Raw genomic sequence first — 14,555 nt, forward strand, 5'->3', positions numbered from 1 at the left:
CGGCTGGGAAGTCCCTTAAGTTCTGTGCCTTTCCACTAGACTGGCCTTGAAGGCGGGTGGCTCTCTGTGGCTCTTTGCAGAGGCAACATTGGCTTTCAAAAATGCCAAAGCTGGGTCGTCCAAACGGTATACAAAAGGTAATTGTACTATTTACAAGCCATATTTTAGCCTCAAAACGTGGTGAAACATTTCCAGATCCCTTTTCTGGAATGAGTTCAGCAATCCCCTCTTTTGTTAGGTTCTGCGCTGCGGCTAAGATCTTCAGATGAAAGGTGCTCTGGACTCAAGAGACTCCCACCTCCCCGACACCCGCGGCCTGGACATTCTTGACGAAGTGCTGCCTCCTGGCGGCCGCTCCACTGCCCCACATCTTCCAGGCCTGGAGGAAACCACTTTCCTTAATTTGGAATTTCTAGGCTGACGCAACAGCTCCACCAGAGGGGCGGGGAGTCGCGGACCTGTAGTGCAAGAGACGGCTTTCCGGAAGACCCCTCCCCCGGCTCCAAGCAGGCGCCGCCCCTCCCCTGCCCCCCCCGCCCCCCAAGGGGCTTCCCAGGCTGGGGGCCCTACGGAGTTGCAGCCGGGCGTCTCCGGGCTGGAGGCGGGTTGCCGGGGTTTGGGGCTCTCGCCCAGACCCCCGTCTGGCCGTCTGCGCGAGCTGGATGGGGAGGGAGGGAAGAGGAAGCTGAGCGTTCCTGGGACGAAGGACTAGTCTCTAAGGGTATCCGCGGTCATTTTCGTTTCCCCGGGGCAGTGAAGCTGTGCCGGAGCGAGGAGAGCGCAGGGGAGCGGGCTTCGAGGCCTCTCGGTTCTCGGACCTTTGCTCCCTTCGCCTGCACCCACCACAGCCCCTCTTCTAGCGCTTCCTGGAGTCGGGGACGGGCGGGGGCTGCTTGGGCAGGTGGAGAGAACGAAGGGACGCCCCGTGGGGTGAGGTCCTGGTCCCCCAGGCAGAGTCCCTGTCGAGCTCCGCTGCCAGACCTGGACGTCGGGGGCGAGCCAGCTCTTCTAAGGGGCCCTGAGGGCGGACGGTGGGTGGTCGGGGCTCGGGAAGGAAGGCTTGCGCCTGGGGCGGGGACACGGAACTCGGGGCCCAAGGGCAGTGGGGACACAGGGAAACGGCGGGGGCCCGGAGACAGCCGGAGTGGGTGGGTGGGAGGGAATGTGGGAGGAAGGGGCAAAGGTGAGCGCCGCGAGCTGGCGGGGCGGGGGCGGAGGGGGGATGGGAAGGGGCGAGCGACAGGCCAGCGAGGATCGCGGGGGAGGGGAGCGCTGGCGGTGGGCGACGGGCGGCGCGGGGTGCGGGGAGAAGAGTTCACACTTAGGGGTTTACGGTTCCGCTCTTCTTGAGCCCACCTGCATTTGTGTGAACCTGAGCGCTCTCCTCTCTCTGCCTTCTCTGCCCTTTAACCCATTGGCGGCTGTAGTCCGGCACTTCCCTCTCGCCACCTCCACGCTGCACCTAGACCGCTCACCTGAGCCTGGGTGTGGGACACAACAGCCAAGAACTTCCCGGAGATAAGGGACTTTTTGTTTTGTCTTTGTTTTCCCATTAATGAAACAAAAAATCCATTTCAAGCCATTCTAGGCTTCCCAGTAAAACTGTGAAAAACATACTTTTCTTCCCTTCAACCCATTACTGTCCAAAAAAATAAGTACTTCTCCAAATACTCCTTGCTTAGGAGGCAGGGCAGCAGCGACACAGGGGGCCTGGAGAGCAAATTCAAGGACTGTCTGGCAGTCCAGCCTGCCGGGAAGTCAGTCAAGGAGAATCAACATTGTTCATTGATTAATTTATTCATCCAACAAATATTTATTGACTGCCTGTATGAGCCTTGCACTGTGTGATGCAGTGGTGAACAAAGCTCTTCTGATGCTTACATTCTAGTGGGGGAAGTGACAACAAAAAATCAACACTGGGAATGAACAGTATCACTAGGAAGAACATTCCAGGGAGGCAGGGATTGCAAAGGCTTTGAGGTGGGAGCTTAAGTACTTGCTGGTGGCCACAGCAGGGAGTCCAGTGTGGCTGGAGTGGAGTGTGGGTGAGAGAAGGGGCCAGTGCCAGACAGGGACGGCTTTCTTGTCTCTTTTCCTAGGACTTTCCTCACAACTTGGACCTGGCCCCAGAGTGCAATTAAGGGGCCAACCAGCTGGGTAGTAGCCTGGGTTTACAGGGCACTAAATTATCCTTGGAATAATTCAGATATTTGGTGCCAGGGAATTCTGATTTCTATGTCTTGTGGAAATGTAAATTGGCTCCCATCCAGTGACTTAGAATACTTGACAACTCCTTACCTGGAACACCTGTCTCTGGGGTAATTTTGCAACACACAGGTGCAAGTTGCAGGGTGTAGCTCAGAGTCCAGCCAGCTGACAGTTGCCTAAAGGCATCAGTCACAGCTGGAATTCTGAAAATGTGTGATGCACTGTGAAATGCTGCTCCCTGAGGACAGAGATTTATGCTATTGTCTACACTATAAGTGGTTTAATACGCCTACCAAGAATTTGTCTGCTTCAGAATATTGCATGTGATGAATTTATGCAATAATCTCTAACTTGGAATATAAAGAGGCTTACCCAGTTTTTATTTGAGGAAAATCAGTATTTGCTCCACTTCTGCCAAGTCAACATTCAACAGATTTTAAATAACAATTGGTTTGAAGGGCTGCCAACTCCTTAGCCTGCTCTGGGTGCCAAGGCCCAGTTGGCTCTTACCTGATGACACATCAATGTTACCTGAACCAGTTGGGGATCTGCGCTGTGAGTGGGCTTGCTTGGTGTTTGTGCACATGGCTGTAGCGCTACAGGTGGCCTTCATTGGCTTGCTTTAGGGGCTGAAATGGCACTGAAACTCTTGAAATGGGACTGCAGAGTTTTTTTGCCCGACTCATGGGATCATACACCCTCTGAAGGACTAAGGATAGTACGGGAGTGGGAGATGAGTGGGAAATGGAATGAGGGGGAGAAGGGATTTTTAAGGGACATCAGAGGGCACTGTAAATCATGGGGAAAGATGAAGTGCTCAGTAACAAGAACTGGGGGACTGAGGTAGGGAGGAGGAGGTGCTGAGACGAGTGAAGGTGCCTGGAGGTTGGCAGGGGTGGAGGCCCTCTGGGTCTGACAAGGCAGTCCCAGCTCCAGCCCGTCCCCGTCCCCTGGCCCCTCCCCGCTGCCGGCCAGAGTTGCACATGTGTTTTCCTGTTTTGCATTTCAGTCCCGTCACCCTCTCTTTTCTGCTCCTCAGAGTCAACAGCTGCTGCAGCAGGAGCCATACCCTTGGTTCCCCTAACTAGCACTTTCCCCTCCCACCCCTCACTGCGTGTTGGTAATCTCTCCTCCCAGCACCTGCCCAAAGGTCAAGGGACAGGTAAGAGGTGGGAGAGGAGGGACAACGGGGTGGAGAGAGGGGAAGTGCAGGAGGAGGATGGAGCGAGTCCTGAAAACCGGCTGAACGGAGACCCAAGAGCCGCGTGTTTCCTGGTCCCAGCCCTTGCCCTCCCTGGGGAGAACTCTCTGCCCAGGGACTTCATCCCTTCGTTAATAGAAGCCCTTGCCACAGGAGTAAACAATTTCTTTCTTCTTTCACATTTTTTTTTGTTTGTTTAAAAGAGACTGTCTTAGACACAGTGGAATATAGAAAAACAAATGGAGAACCGGGGAGGGAGGAGCTGAGCTCTGAGCTTGGAGTAATGGGGAAATCAAACCATACTAGAGTTTATCTGTTTTCTGTTTCTGTTGTCAGGGGAGGCAGTACAACTGGAGACAGGAAGGCAGGACATGGGGTTTCTGGGGGAGAAAGTGTGTTCTCACAGTAGCTCTCTGAGCTAGACTAAGAACCAGGACCCTGAACTGTGTGCTAGTTCCTGGAGGAAGTGTGTTTTGGTGTTGCCATTGGAGGGTAGGGTCAGGGCGAGGGGCTCCACAGCCTGCTTTGTCAGGCACTGCTGCTGAGGACCCTGCTGCCTACTTCTGAATCTGGAATTTGTTCCACAGGCTGTGGGATGACTGTGTTGCCTTAACCTCCACGAGGCCCTCGGAGATAGTGCACCTCAGACAGGGGAGGATGACAAGGGGCGCTGTTTTATCATGAGGTTTCTCCTGTAAAGCCTGCGGTGGGAGAGCACCCTCAGGAGATCCTAGGGGTGCTGCTGGTCCCAGGCTGCCTGAAAGGCAGAAGCCTTACCCCGAGACCCAGGGTCTTAGGGAGGAATGTGAGCTGCCAAAGATGGTGCCTTCCTGTCCACGGTGCTAGGCAGCGGTTGAGAAAAGAGGGGCTTCACCTTCTCCGTGAATGGCAGTCTTTCTTGCTCAGTTGGTGCGGGGGCCACTGAAGCAGGCTAGAAAGGAGATTCCACTCATAGCACTTCCTGGTGCGACCACTAGGACATGCTGTTTGCTGGAGTGTGCCTTTCGTCCTCAGGCAGTTTTGGCTCAAGATGTGGTGAAGGGGTCTTTAGTTTCAGATCCCACCACACTTCTCTTCCCTTGGGCCTTCCTTTCTTTCTTTACATCACACGAGGATGCATGCCTACCCCATGGTGCCAAGGAATTTGGTCTTAAAAGGGCAGGCTTGATGGTGTGTTTGCATGTGTTTTTGTTTGCTTTAGAAATGGGCACCCTAGCAATAGCAGCACTGCCAAGGGGACTTGCAATCGCCTCTCATCCTCTCACAGAATGAGAAAGGGAAGGAGTAGCCAGGAGAGATGAACAAGCTTTGTTGGTAGCCTAGGCTCAGTGGCAGAGGTTTTCTTTTTAATCTAATCACATCCTGCCCCAGGTAATTCAGTAGGAAGCCAGCTGTAGTGCTTTTCTGTCTAAAAGGAAGGCCTCCTGGTGACTGGGGCTGGTTAGAGCGTGGGGAGGTGGGGAGATAGCATAGTTCTGTGCTGAGAGTGTGTGAGCTCTGAAATCTAGCTAACTCACCCCCTTCTCTACTTCTACTAAGTCACCCTGGCTAGTGACTTAGTACCTGTTTTAAGGGGATGCAGGGAGGGTCTGATGAGATAAGGTGGTTAAGTGCTTAGCGGTGTGTCTGGCCTGGGTAAGTGCTCAATACATGCTATTATTTATTACAGGAGCATTTTAGGGGTGTGTGTGGGGTCCTGGCGCAAAAGGACAGTCTCCCCTGGATGGATTTCAGATTTTTGTGAGGCTGTCTTGGGATTCCCCTCCTAGTTTAAATTAAAAGTTTAAGGGACCAGAATGGGAGGATATAGGGTAGAGATAAATCTCCCAGGAATTTTTAGATCTCTACTCTCTGGTTATAGAATAACCAAAGAGGGCTAGGGAGAAGGGACAGACAGTTGGGTTTCAGAAGGTTTAGGGTATATTTCTGTTGGAAGAGACCCAGAATATCAGGTTTCAAGTAGACTATAAAGAGAATAAACTATATGATTCCCAGAAAATGTCCAGCTGCTTCTGGGTGTTCTGGGCCTGTCTGTCCAAGATAACTTAGTGAAATATTATTTCCTCACTTATTTTTAATGATAGTGGAGTAAACTTGTATTTGAGGAAGGTATTTATAGGAATTTATGCTTATCCCAAAGATCTTGGTATGTTTTCTTAAGGGTAAAAGGGCAGGTGTGTTGGGTGGGGATGCAGTTAGAGGTTTGATCTCTTAACCTCATTTCCTTGGAAGTAGCTTTAGTCTCAGACTTTGGGGTACTGGCCCAAGTTTAGGGGCAGCCACCCATCTCTCTGCATGGGGAAGTGTTCAGAGTTCTTCTCTTAGGACGCCTAATCACGGGTGCAGGGACTGCTCTTATACTTCCTCTAATCTCAGCATGTGAACAAGCCTTTGTGTCACACTGTGCAACCTTCCTGCCTTTTAAAATTGCTTGGAGTGAGAGAGAGGGGCTAGGGTGGAGCACAGAGGACCCAGAGAGAGTGCTGTGCATTCCTTCTGGGCCACTGCCCTGTCCTGGCTAACATGCTTTAGGACACTTCCTCAAGGACTACAGAAACTGCACCCAGCTGACTGTCATTTCTTCAGGGTCCCCAGTCCCAGAGCAGAGCTGACAAAGGAGATTCCTGAGAGTGCCTTCTTATCACAGAAAGTGCTGAGCCAAGAGCTAGCTGCCCCTTTTGCAGATGTGAAGGGCCAGTGAACATTGGACCCAGACGGTTACTTAACACTCCTTTTCCCCTCCCTCACCTCTTCCTTTGCCTGCTGCCTCTCCCCTCCACCCTTCTTTACTTAAATCCACAGGCATTTTGGCCTTCCCTTTTATTGCAGGCTGAAAAGGAAGAGCACTGGACCACAGATCCTGGATCCTGGAGGGCATCTCTCTCCCTGACTGCTGCTGGCCTCTGCCGTGGGAGCCTGCTACTGTCCAGGACCAGGGAGTGAGTGTGAGTCCCACCCTCTCCCCTCATCCCCACTGGCCCTGCTACCCTGTTTGCTGCTCTGCAGTGTCTGGTCACTTTGTCTGCCAGTGCCTCTTGCCCTAGTACCTCTCCACTTGCTTGACTAGCTACTTCTCTTTTCTTCTCAGCAGTCTCCTGCTGTTTCCCAGCATTTGCTGCCGGCTTCAGCTGTTTCCTTGCCTTGGCTTTGGGTGGTGTCTTTCCAGCGGCAACTCTGGGGTGGGAGCAGTCATCAGCTGCCTCTAAACACTCCTAGGTTCTGCTACGTTTGGATCATCCTTCTCTCATTCATACTTTTTTGGGTGTTACAGCTATGCTGATGTGAGGGATTTGATGGCAGGAGGCCCAGAATACTAGAGATTGGGAAAGGCATCTGGACAAGGCAAGGCAGCAGAAAAGAGAATAGTTTGCCTTCTTTCAGGGTAGGATGGGGCTGCTTGGGCTTTGCCCAGGGCTGAAGACTCCAGCAGGGGGTTAGGGGATATTCCCTGAATAGTGGGTAGTTGTGGGTTTCCAGCAGATCTCTGAAGCCTGTAAGCGTGCCAGAGTAGAGACTGTGGGGAAAAGAGCAGTAGTACTATGAACAGATTTCACAAATCAGCTGCTTGCAAGGTGGGTTCCTAATGTTGCATCTCAGCACAGGTGAGAGCTGAAATTAAAATTGGAGGGAAGACAGACCTTTTTGGGGTATGGCTGACAACTCAGGCTCAAACCACTATGGTTATCCCTGGGAGTGGCCAAGCTGCCCCCATGCTGGTATCACAGCAGGCCCAGATAGGACCAGGATTTAGTTTTCCATTTAGTAAGCCAGGTGGGCAGCATCATCCTAATGATGAGAGGCAAATGCTTTCTCTCTGGGGAGAGTGCCTTCCCTTAAAACTCAGGTGGGGGTCGTTCTGATGAGCCAGCTGGAGAAGGGTCATTTGGAGGTGGGAAGCAAGAGAGAGGTCTCTGAAGTGGTGGGTGGACTGTCCATGTCTACCCCGTGGCTGGGTAGAGGTTCTACGTAATTGCCAACCATCCAAAATATATCATCATCTTTCTTCCTTAGAGGGCAATGCCAGGAAGCTGGTGAAGGTTTTCTGCTCCTTCCCCACCATGGCTGACAGCGTTAAATATGAAGTGGCCTCCCAGCACGAGGCGGATGCCTCCCCTTTGGGTGATGGGGCCAGCCCAGGGTCCAAGCAGGTAAAGCTGAAGAAGGAGATCTCGCTGCTTAACGGTGTGTGCCTGATTGTGGGGAACATGATTGGCTCGGGCATCTTTGTCTCCCCCAAGGGGGTGCTCATGTACAGTGCCTCCTTTGGCCTCTCCCTGGTCATCTGGGCTGTTGGGGGCCTCTTCTCTGTCTTTGGGGCCCTCTGTTATGCGGAACTGGGCACCACCATTAAGAAATCTGGGGCCAGCTATGCCTACATCCTGGAGGCCTTCGGAGAATTCCTTGCCTTCATCAGACTTTGGACCTCCCTGCTCATCATCGAGCCCACCAGCCAGGCCATCATTGCCATCACCTTTGCCAACTACATGGTGCAGCCTTTCTTCCCAAGCTGCTTCAGCCCCTACGCTGCCATTCGCCTGCTGGCTGCTGCCTGCATCTGTAAGTGGGGCTGGGGATGTGGCAGGAGATGACAGGGTTGGGGCTGGCAGAGATGGGGTGGGAGTCCAGCCGGGGAGTAAGCAGGAGATGGAAAGGAATGCCTCTGACAACATACATATGTGTGTATATATACACACATACACACATATTTATTTATTTAAATTAATATATGCTTAGTGTGAAAATTCAAACAGTACTACAGTGTAACAAAAAAGAAGACAACCCACCTTTTCCCGAGCTTCCACCATTAGTAGTTTGCATGATCTTCTTGATTATTTTTCTTGGTCTTTCAAGAGGTGTAATTTTGTTCTTTTACAAAAATGAGATCATACTGTTCTACATATAATTCTACAGTGTGCTTTTACTCCCAGCATTTCAGTGGCATTCTATTGTACTTACCCATCTACTATTTTTTTTTTTTTTTTTTTGAGACAGTCTCACTTTGTTGCCCAGGCTAGGGTGAGTGCCGTGGCATCAGCCTAGCTCACAGCAACCTCAAACTCCTGGGCTCAAGCAATCCTTCTGCCTCAGCCTCTTGAGTAGCTGGGACTACAGGCATGCACCACCATGCCCACTAATTTTTTCTATATATTTTTAGTTGGTCAATTAATTTCTTTCTATTTTTAGTAGAGACGGGGGTCTCACTCTTGCTCAGGCTGGTCTTAAAACTCCTGACCTTGAGTGATCCGCCTGCCTTGGCCTCCCAGAGTGCTACGATTACAGGCATGAGCCACTGCACCTGGCCCACCTTGACTTTTTAATCGGTCTCATAAATAAAATATTATTTAAATCTGTACATTCAGCAAAGCCACCCTGCAGGTGCTGAGAGGGTGATCCTTGATAGCCCCATCCTCAGGTGTCTCTGTTCTTGAAAAATGCCCTTCCAGCCTGGGAGACCCTAGGACCTTGGAGCTGCCTTCCACCCTACAACTTTGGAGAAGCTTAGACAGTCTGTCAGTCCTCTTGGGGTGCAGGAATTTTGTACCAGGTGCAATTGCTCGGTAGATCACCCCTCTCCAATCAGCTGATGTCCTTTTCTTTTGCAGTTTCTCCACTGCCCCATTTACTCCTCAGCTTCCTCTCCAGCCCCCCTGGTTTTACTCTTTTGCAGAGAACTGGCTGTCTTTTGTGGGGTTCTCTTGTGTTTTGTGTGTCCATGTGTCTGGCTTGGATTCTGCATATGGACTGTTTGTCATGCACAGCAACAGTTAGGGAGGGGTAAGAGGCACTGCCTTGTGTTGTAAGAAGGGGGTTTGCCCTGAGGTCTTTAGTGATATCTGTAATTTCTCTTGCATCACTTGCAGATGATCTGATAGGTTGTTTACTGGTGAAACAACCTATTTAGGATCTATTGGTCTTGGGATCCTTTAAAATGTGGGCATATAGTTACATATCTTGTGTAGAGAAAGATCATTCCATCTAAGTAATATTTCCAATATGGCTGGGTTCATTTAAGCACCAGATTCTATTGATTTACCATCTTTACTAAAACCTCTTTAAAACCAATGATGTGTTTGCTTGCTTTCATAATTTGACATTTCTTTTGGTGACTCAGAGTCACCATTGCACATGTCTATTCTTGCATGACTGTGAGGTCTTGCCAGGCCACTGGGGTAGGCAAGAATGTTTGCTTCCTCAGTGACATCGGACTGCTGGTCTGACTTCAGTTCTTTAGGTTTTATTCTTTTATGGATTTTATCTGTGTCATCTCTGACAGCTGTTGTTACTTGCTTCTGCCATTGTGCCTACCTCTACTAGTCACCCCTCTAAAATTTTCTGCTCCTAATTTGGGAATAGAGACATACAAACCCTTGTACACCCATGCACACCCTTGTGAGAATACGTGAAAAGTAGCCATGGTTATGATTAGTCTGCAGAGCTCCCCAAGTTAGTAAAAGGCACAGAGTTTTGTGCATGGGTGTGTGGCATACCTTTGAGATAGCTCTAGTAGAGTGAAAAGTGCACCAGACTTTGGTGGAGGTTGGGCTCAATAGCTATGTGACCCTAGGCAAGGTGCAGTGACTGTTTCCTTCCAGGCTGCTGTGGGAATGCAATGAGATTCAGTGAACACCATAAATCACTGCTCAAGTATAAGGTATTGGTTATTATTATCATTATTATGTTTAAAGTTACTGTCTCTCATGGCTGCTGCTTGGCTTTCCCGTGAGCAGTTGCGGTTAGATAAATATTACTGCACAGGTAGTATCTGGACTTTGCCCTATCTTTAATAACTTCAGAGTGACACAGAGATCTGAAGAAGGTTCAGAAGGACAACAAAGTTTGTTAAGAGTTTAGTGACATATGATTCATGGGTTTATTCCTTTAGCCACTCTTTAATGAACTCCTAACACAAGCCAGTTGCTGAGACGTAGGAGGGCACTCTGGTTAGTCTAAGTGAGGACTTGGGCTACATCTTCAGAGTTAGCAAGAGAAGGGCTTCAATATAGAGCTTTCATGCATTCCCTCCCTCACAAAACACGTATTTAGTGCGTGCTGTGTATTAGGTGCTTTATTTAGTGCTGGGAAATGAAGAATAATGTGTGGCTCTTGCCATCCAAGAACTAATAGTCCAGAGGGAGACAGACGTATTAATGAGTAATTGGCATGCAGTGTAATTAGTGCAGTGACAGAGGCACCATAGCAGCGAATGGAACTTTATTTTTGTAGGGAGCTTAGGAAGACTTCACCAAGAACATAGTGTCTGAGCTGAATTTTGGAAGGGTACATAGCTGTGTCCTGGGATCTTTCTCACAGAGGAAACTGCATGTGCAAAGATGTGGAGGTGCAAAAGGGCTCCTATTGTTCAGAGAATTCCAGGTCGTTGGTATGGTGGGAATGTGGGGTGGGAGAGGGGCTGCCAGGAGACAGCCTGGGGCAGGTGGGTGCCTGAACAGGTGGCTTTATCTTCAAGATAGGGGGAAGCTATTGATTTTAAGCAGGGGCATGTGAGCTAGTGAAATGATCAGATTTGGTTAGAGGGAGAATTCTGGTGACCAAGTGGAAAGTGATTTTGGAAGGAGCAAGAAGAGATAGAAGACGGTGGAGGGGTGGAAGGTGGGGAGACTGGTTTAGGGAGTTGAAACCCAAATCCCTGTGAAGGGTGGTGAAGATCTGCACTATAGAGTGGCCTTGGGAACAGGGATGAGGGGATCGATAAAGAATAGTTACAAGGTGGAAGTTCTAGGACTTTTGGATGTGGGGGATGTGGGAGCTCTCAGAGGTGAAGCCAGGGGTTTGAGCTTGGACAGGTGGGGGTGTTGGGGCTGCCATTTGGAATAGGGAAGGTGGGCTGAGTGTGAGGCAGAGGGGGCATCTGGGGCTTCTGCTGGGCTGCTCATGTGGGTCATCCTTGGGTCATGATGACCCAGAATTGGGCCATTTCCCCACCAGTTGAGTCACACTTACCTATTAAAAGAGGCTGATGTGTGAATGACAGTGCCCGTTCATCAGTATACAATGGTGCGCATGCGTGTGTAATTTCTAATGACCAGAATGTGTGTGTTCACTATCAAGGCATCCCCTTTCTGGTACCATGGTTACTGAGAAACCAATCTAGTAATCAGGAAGTTGCTTGCAGGGTATGGAATCAGAACAAAAGAATAAAGTTTTGAGATAAATTTTCTGAATGTGGTGGGCTGTCTATAAAACACAGGGCTGGAAGGTGAAGTGTGGTGGTGGATCCAGGCAAGTGGAGTCAATTAGACACGGTGTAGATGGCAAGTGCTGGAAGGGGTGGAGCACGGCTCACTCAGGGGGCACGTCTGCATCAACACTGCAGGATGAAAGGAGTCGAGCTGGGGTGAAGCACCCAAATCTGGCCTACAAGGCCATGCTCCACTTGACTTCTCTGATCATCTCGGAGCTTTGCCCTCACTCTCTTTGCTGTAGCTACGCTGGCCTTCTTGCCTTTCTCACATTTGCCTGGCATGTTCCTGCCCCAGGGGTTTTGTACTGTTCTTTCCCAGGAAGGAAGGTCCTTTCCCAGGTGCCTGCAGAGCTTGTTCCTTCACTCCATTCACCTCTTTGTACAAATAGTACCTTACCAGAGTCCCATCCTATCTAAAATGGTCATTCTTTTTTTTTTTTTTTTTTTTTGAGACAGAGTCTCGCTTTGTTGCCCAGGCTAGTGTGAGTGCCGTGGCGTCAGCCTAGCTCACAGCAACCTCAAACTCCTGGGCTCGAGCGATCCTTCTGTCTCAGCCTCCCGAGTAGCTGGGACTACAGGCATGCGCCACCATGCCCGGCTAATTTTTTTTTATATATATATCAGTTGGCCAATTAGTTTCTTTCTATTTATAGTAGAGACGGGGTCTCGCTCTTGCTCAGGCTGGTTTTGAACTCCTGACCTTGAGCAATCCGCCCGCCTCGGCCTCCCAAGAGCTAGGATTACAGGCGTGAGCCACAGCGCCCGGCCTAAAATGGTCATTCTTAATCTCCCATCCTGTTTTGTTTTTCTTTATAGCACTTTTCACCACCTGACACTAGTTATTATTTCTTATCTGTCTTTCCCTCTAGAATGTAGACATCATGAGAGTAAGGGCTGTGTTCTACTCACTGCTGAATCTCCAGCACCTAGAACAGTGTCTGGCATCTGCTAGGTGCTCAGTAAATACCTGTTGAATGAAGAAGGAGGCAGGACGTTCCAGGCACAGGGAAAGGCAATGTAAAAGCACAAGGTGAGGCCAGGTGCGGTGGCTCACGCCTGTAATCCTAGCACTTTGGGAGGCCCGAGGCAGGAGGATTGCTTGAGGTCAGGAGTTCAAAACCAGCTTGAGCAAGAGCAAGACCCCGTCTCTACTATAAATAGAAAGAAATTAATTGGCCAACTAATATATATAGAAAAAATTAGCCAGGCATGGTGGCACATGCCTGTACTCCTGAGGCAGGAGGATCGCTTGAGCCCAGGAGTTTGAGGTTGCTGTGAGCTAGGCTGATGCCACGGCACTCACTCTAGCCTGGGCAACAAAGCAAGACTCTGACTCAAAAAAAAAAAAAAAAAAGGGCACAAGGTGAAAAGATGTATGGGTGTGGGTGTGCTTGGGGGATTGTGGAATATAAGGGGCAAAGGAGGTGGTGGCAAGGGGCTAGAGCACAGCCATACCCTCCTAGGGGTTAGGTTAGATTTTATCCTAAAGCAGATGAGGAGCCATTGAAGGATTTTAAACAAGGAAGTGATATAGCTGGGGTGGAGTGTAGGGGGCAAGGCTGGAGGCAGAAACACTGTTAGGAAGCTTTTGTAGCAATCCAGGCAGCAAATGGCCAAAGCCTGAACTAGGGCAGTGGCAGTTGGGGTGGACAGGAAAGGATAGATGTGAGAACAATTTAGAAGGGATAATCAGTATGACCAGTGAGACCTATTGGGATGTCAGGTGTCAGCCTGCAAGTTTTGTGCCAGCCTGTTTTATAAGCCACTATATCCCCAGCAAAGAAACAAAAGATTGATAACATTCTTTTTTTTTTTTTTTTTTTTTTTGAGACAGAGTCTCGCTTTGTTGTCCAGGCTAGAGTGAGTGCCGTGGCGTCAGCCTAGCTCACAGCAACCTCAAACTCCTGGGCTCAAGCGATCCTCCTGCCTCAGCCTCCCGAGTAGCTGGGACTACAGGCATGCGCCACCATGCCCGGCTAATTTTTTATATATATATCAGTTGGCCAATTAATTTCTTTCTATTTATAGTAGAGACGGGGTCTCGCTCTTGCTCAGGCTGGTTTTGAACTCCTGACCTTGAGCAATCCACCCGCCTCGGCCTCCCAAGAGCTAGGATTACAGGCGTGAGCCACAGCGCCCAGCCTGATAACATTCTTTAATGAAGAGATGAGGTTTCTGGTTTGGGCAACTGGTGGGTAGTGGCATTGTTTACAGGGAAGGGGAGGAGGGGGTCATGTTGAGTTTGGAATTTATTTGTAGGATGTTGTAGATGGATGTGTCCATTTGGAACTTAGCAAAGAGAGAGGGTTGGAGATCGAGCATTCAACAAATGTTCATGAAGCACTTGCTGCATTCCCAGCACTGGTCATCGTCTTCATGGAGCTGTGTGTGTGCGAGGTGCATGCATGTGTGCGTGAATGTGTGTGTGAGTGCGTGGGTGGGTGCATGCTGGGGATCAGGCTGGGCAACCCACTACAGGATTACAATGGATTGTGATGAGTGTTGTGATTTTGGGAGCATGGGAGCCTTGAGTGGAGACCTGTCCTAGTCTAGAAGTTTAGAATCCCTTGCTTTGGAGGTTTAAGATGAAGAATTAAGAGTAGAAGGGGAATGTTTCAGGCAGCAAGAGCAGAATACATGAAAGCTTTGAGGCCCTGAAAGGAGTTCAGGGTGAGTTAAGGTAGGAAATGTTGAGAGTTTGCCTGCAGAGGGTAAAGAGGGAAATATTACAGGCTGTTAAGGAAATAGGTTGTTCAGAGCTTTATAAGTTGTGCTAGTTATTATCATTGTGTGACAAATCACTTAAAACTTAGTGACTTAAAACAATAGTCATAATCCTAGTACTCTGGGAGGCCGAGGCAGGAGGATGGCCCAAGATCAGGCAAGATCAGGATTGCCCGATGTCAGGAGTTCGAAACCAGCCTCAGCAAGAGCGACACCCCT

At 49.8% G+C, this 14,555-nt stretch overlaps 2 protein-coding genes across 7 annotated transcripts in view; one reads left to right on the forward strand and one right to left on the reverse strand.

Annotated features, from left to right (window-relative positions):
* LOC142871489 (small ribosomal subunit protein uS14-like) overlaps positions 1-14,555 on the reverse strand; it is a 399,345-nt gene that overhangs the window by 271,382 nt on the left and 113,408 nt on the right. The gene's annotated exons all lie outside the window — the stretch shown is intronic.
* Positions 614-14,555, forward strand: part of SLC7A7 (solute carrier family 7 member 7) — a 38,054-nt gene continuing 24,112 nt past the window's right edge. Inside the window, exons 1-3 of one of the 6 annotated variants that reach the window (XM_012752720.2) lie at positions 614-721; positions 6,239-6,354; positions 7,421-7,966. In XM_012752720.2, coding sequence (XP_012608174.2) covers positions 7,468-7,966 — 499 coding nt within the window. In that variant the 5' untranslated portion in view covers positions 614-721; positions 6,239-6,354; positions 7,421-7,467. Of the gene's footprint in view, positions 722-3,194; positions 3,371-5,833; positions 6,127-6,238; positions 6,355-7,420; positions 7,967-14,555 lie in introns of those variants that run through there. The other 5 variants (XM_012752724.3, XM_012752719.3, XM_012752721.3 and 2 more) reach the window with 5 other exon arrangements.

The sequence above is a fragment of the Microcebus murinus genome, chromosome 6, assembly GCF_040939455.1.
Source record: "Microcebus murinus isolate Inina chromosome 6, M.murinus_Inina_mat1.0, whole genome shotgun sequence".
In the NCBI taxonomy this organism is placed as follows: Eukaryota; Metazoa; Chordata; class Mammalia; order Primates; family Cheirogaleidae; genus Microcebus; species Microcebus murinus.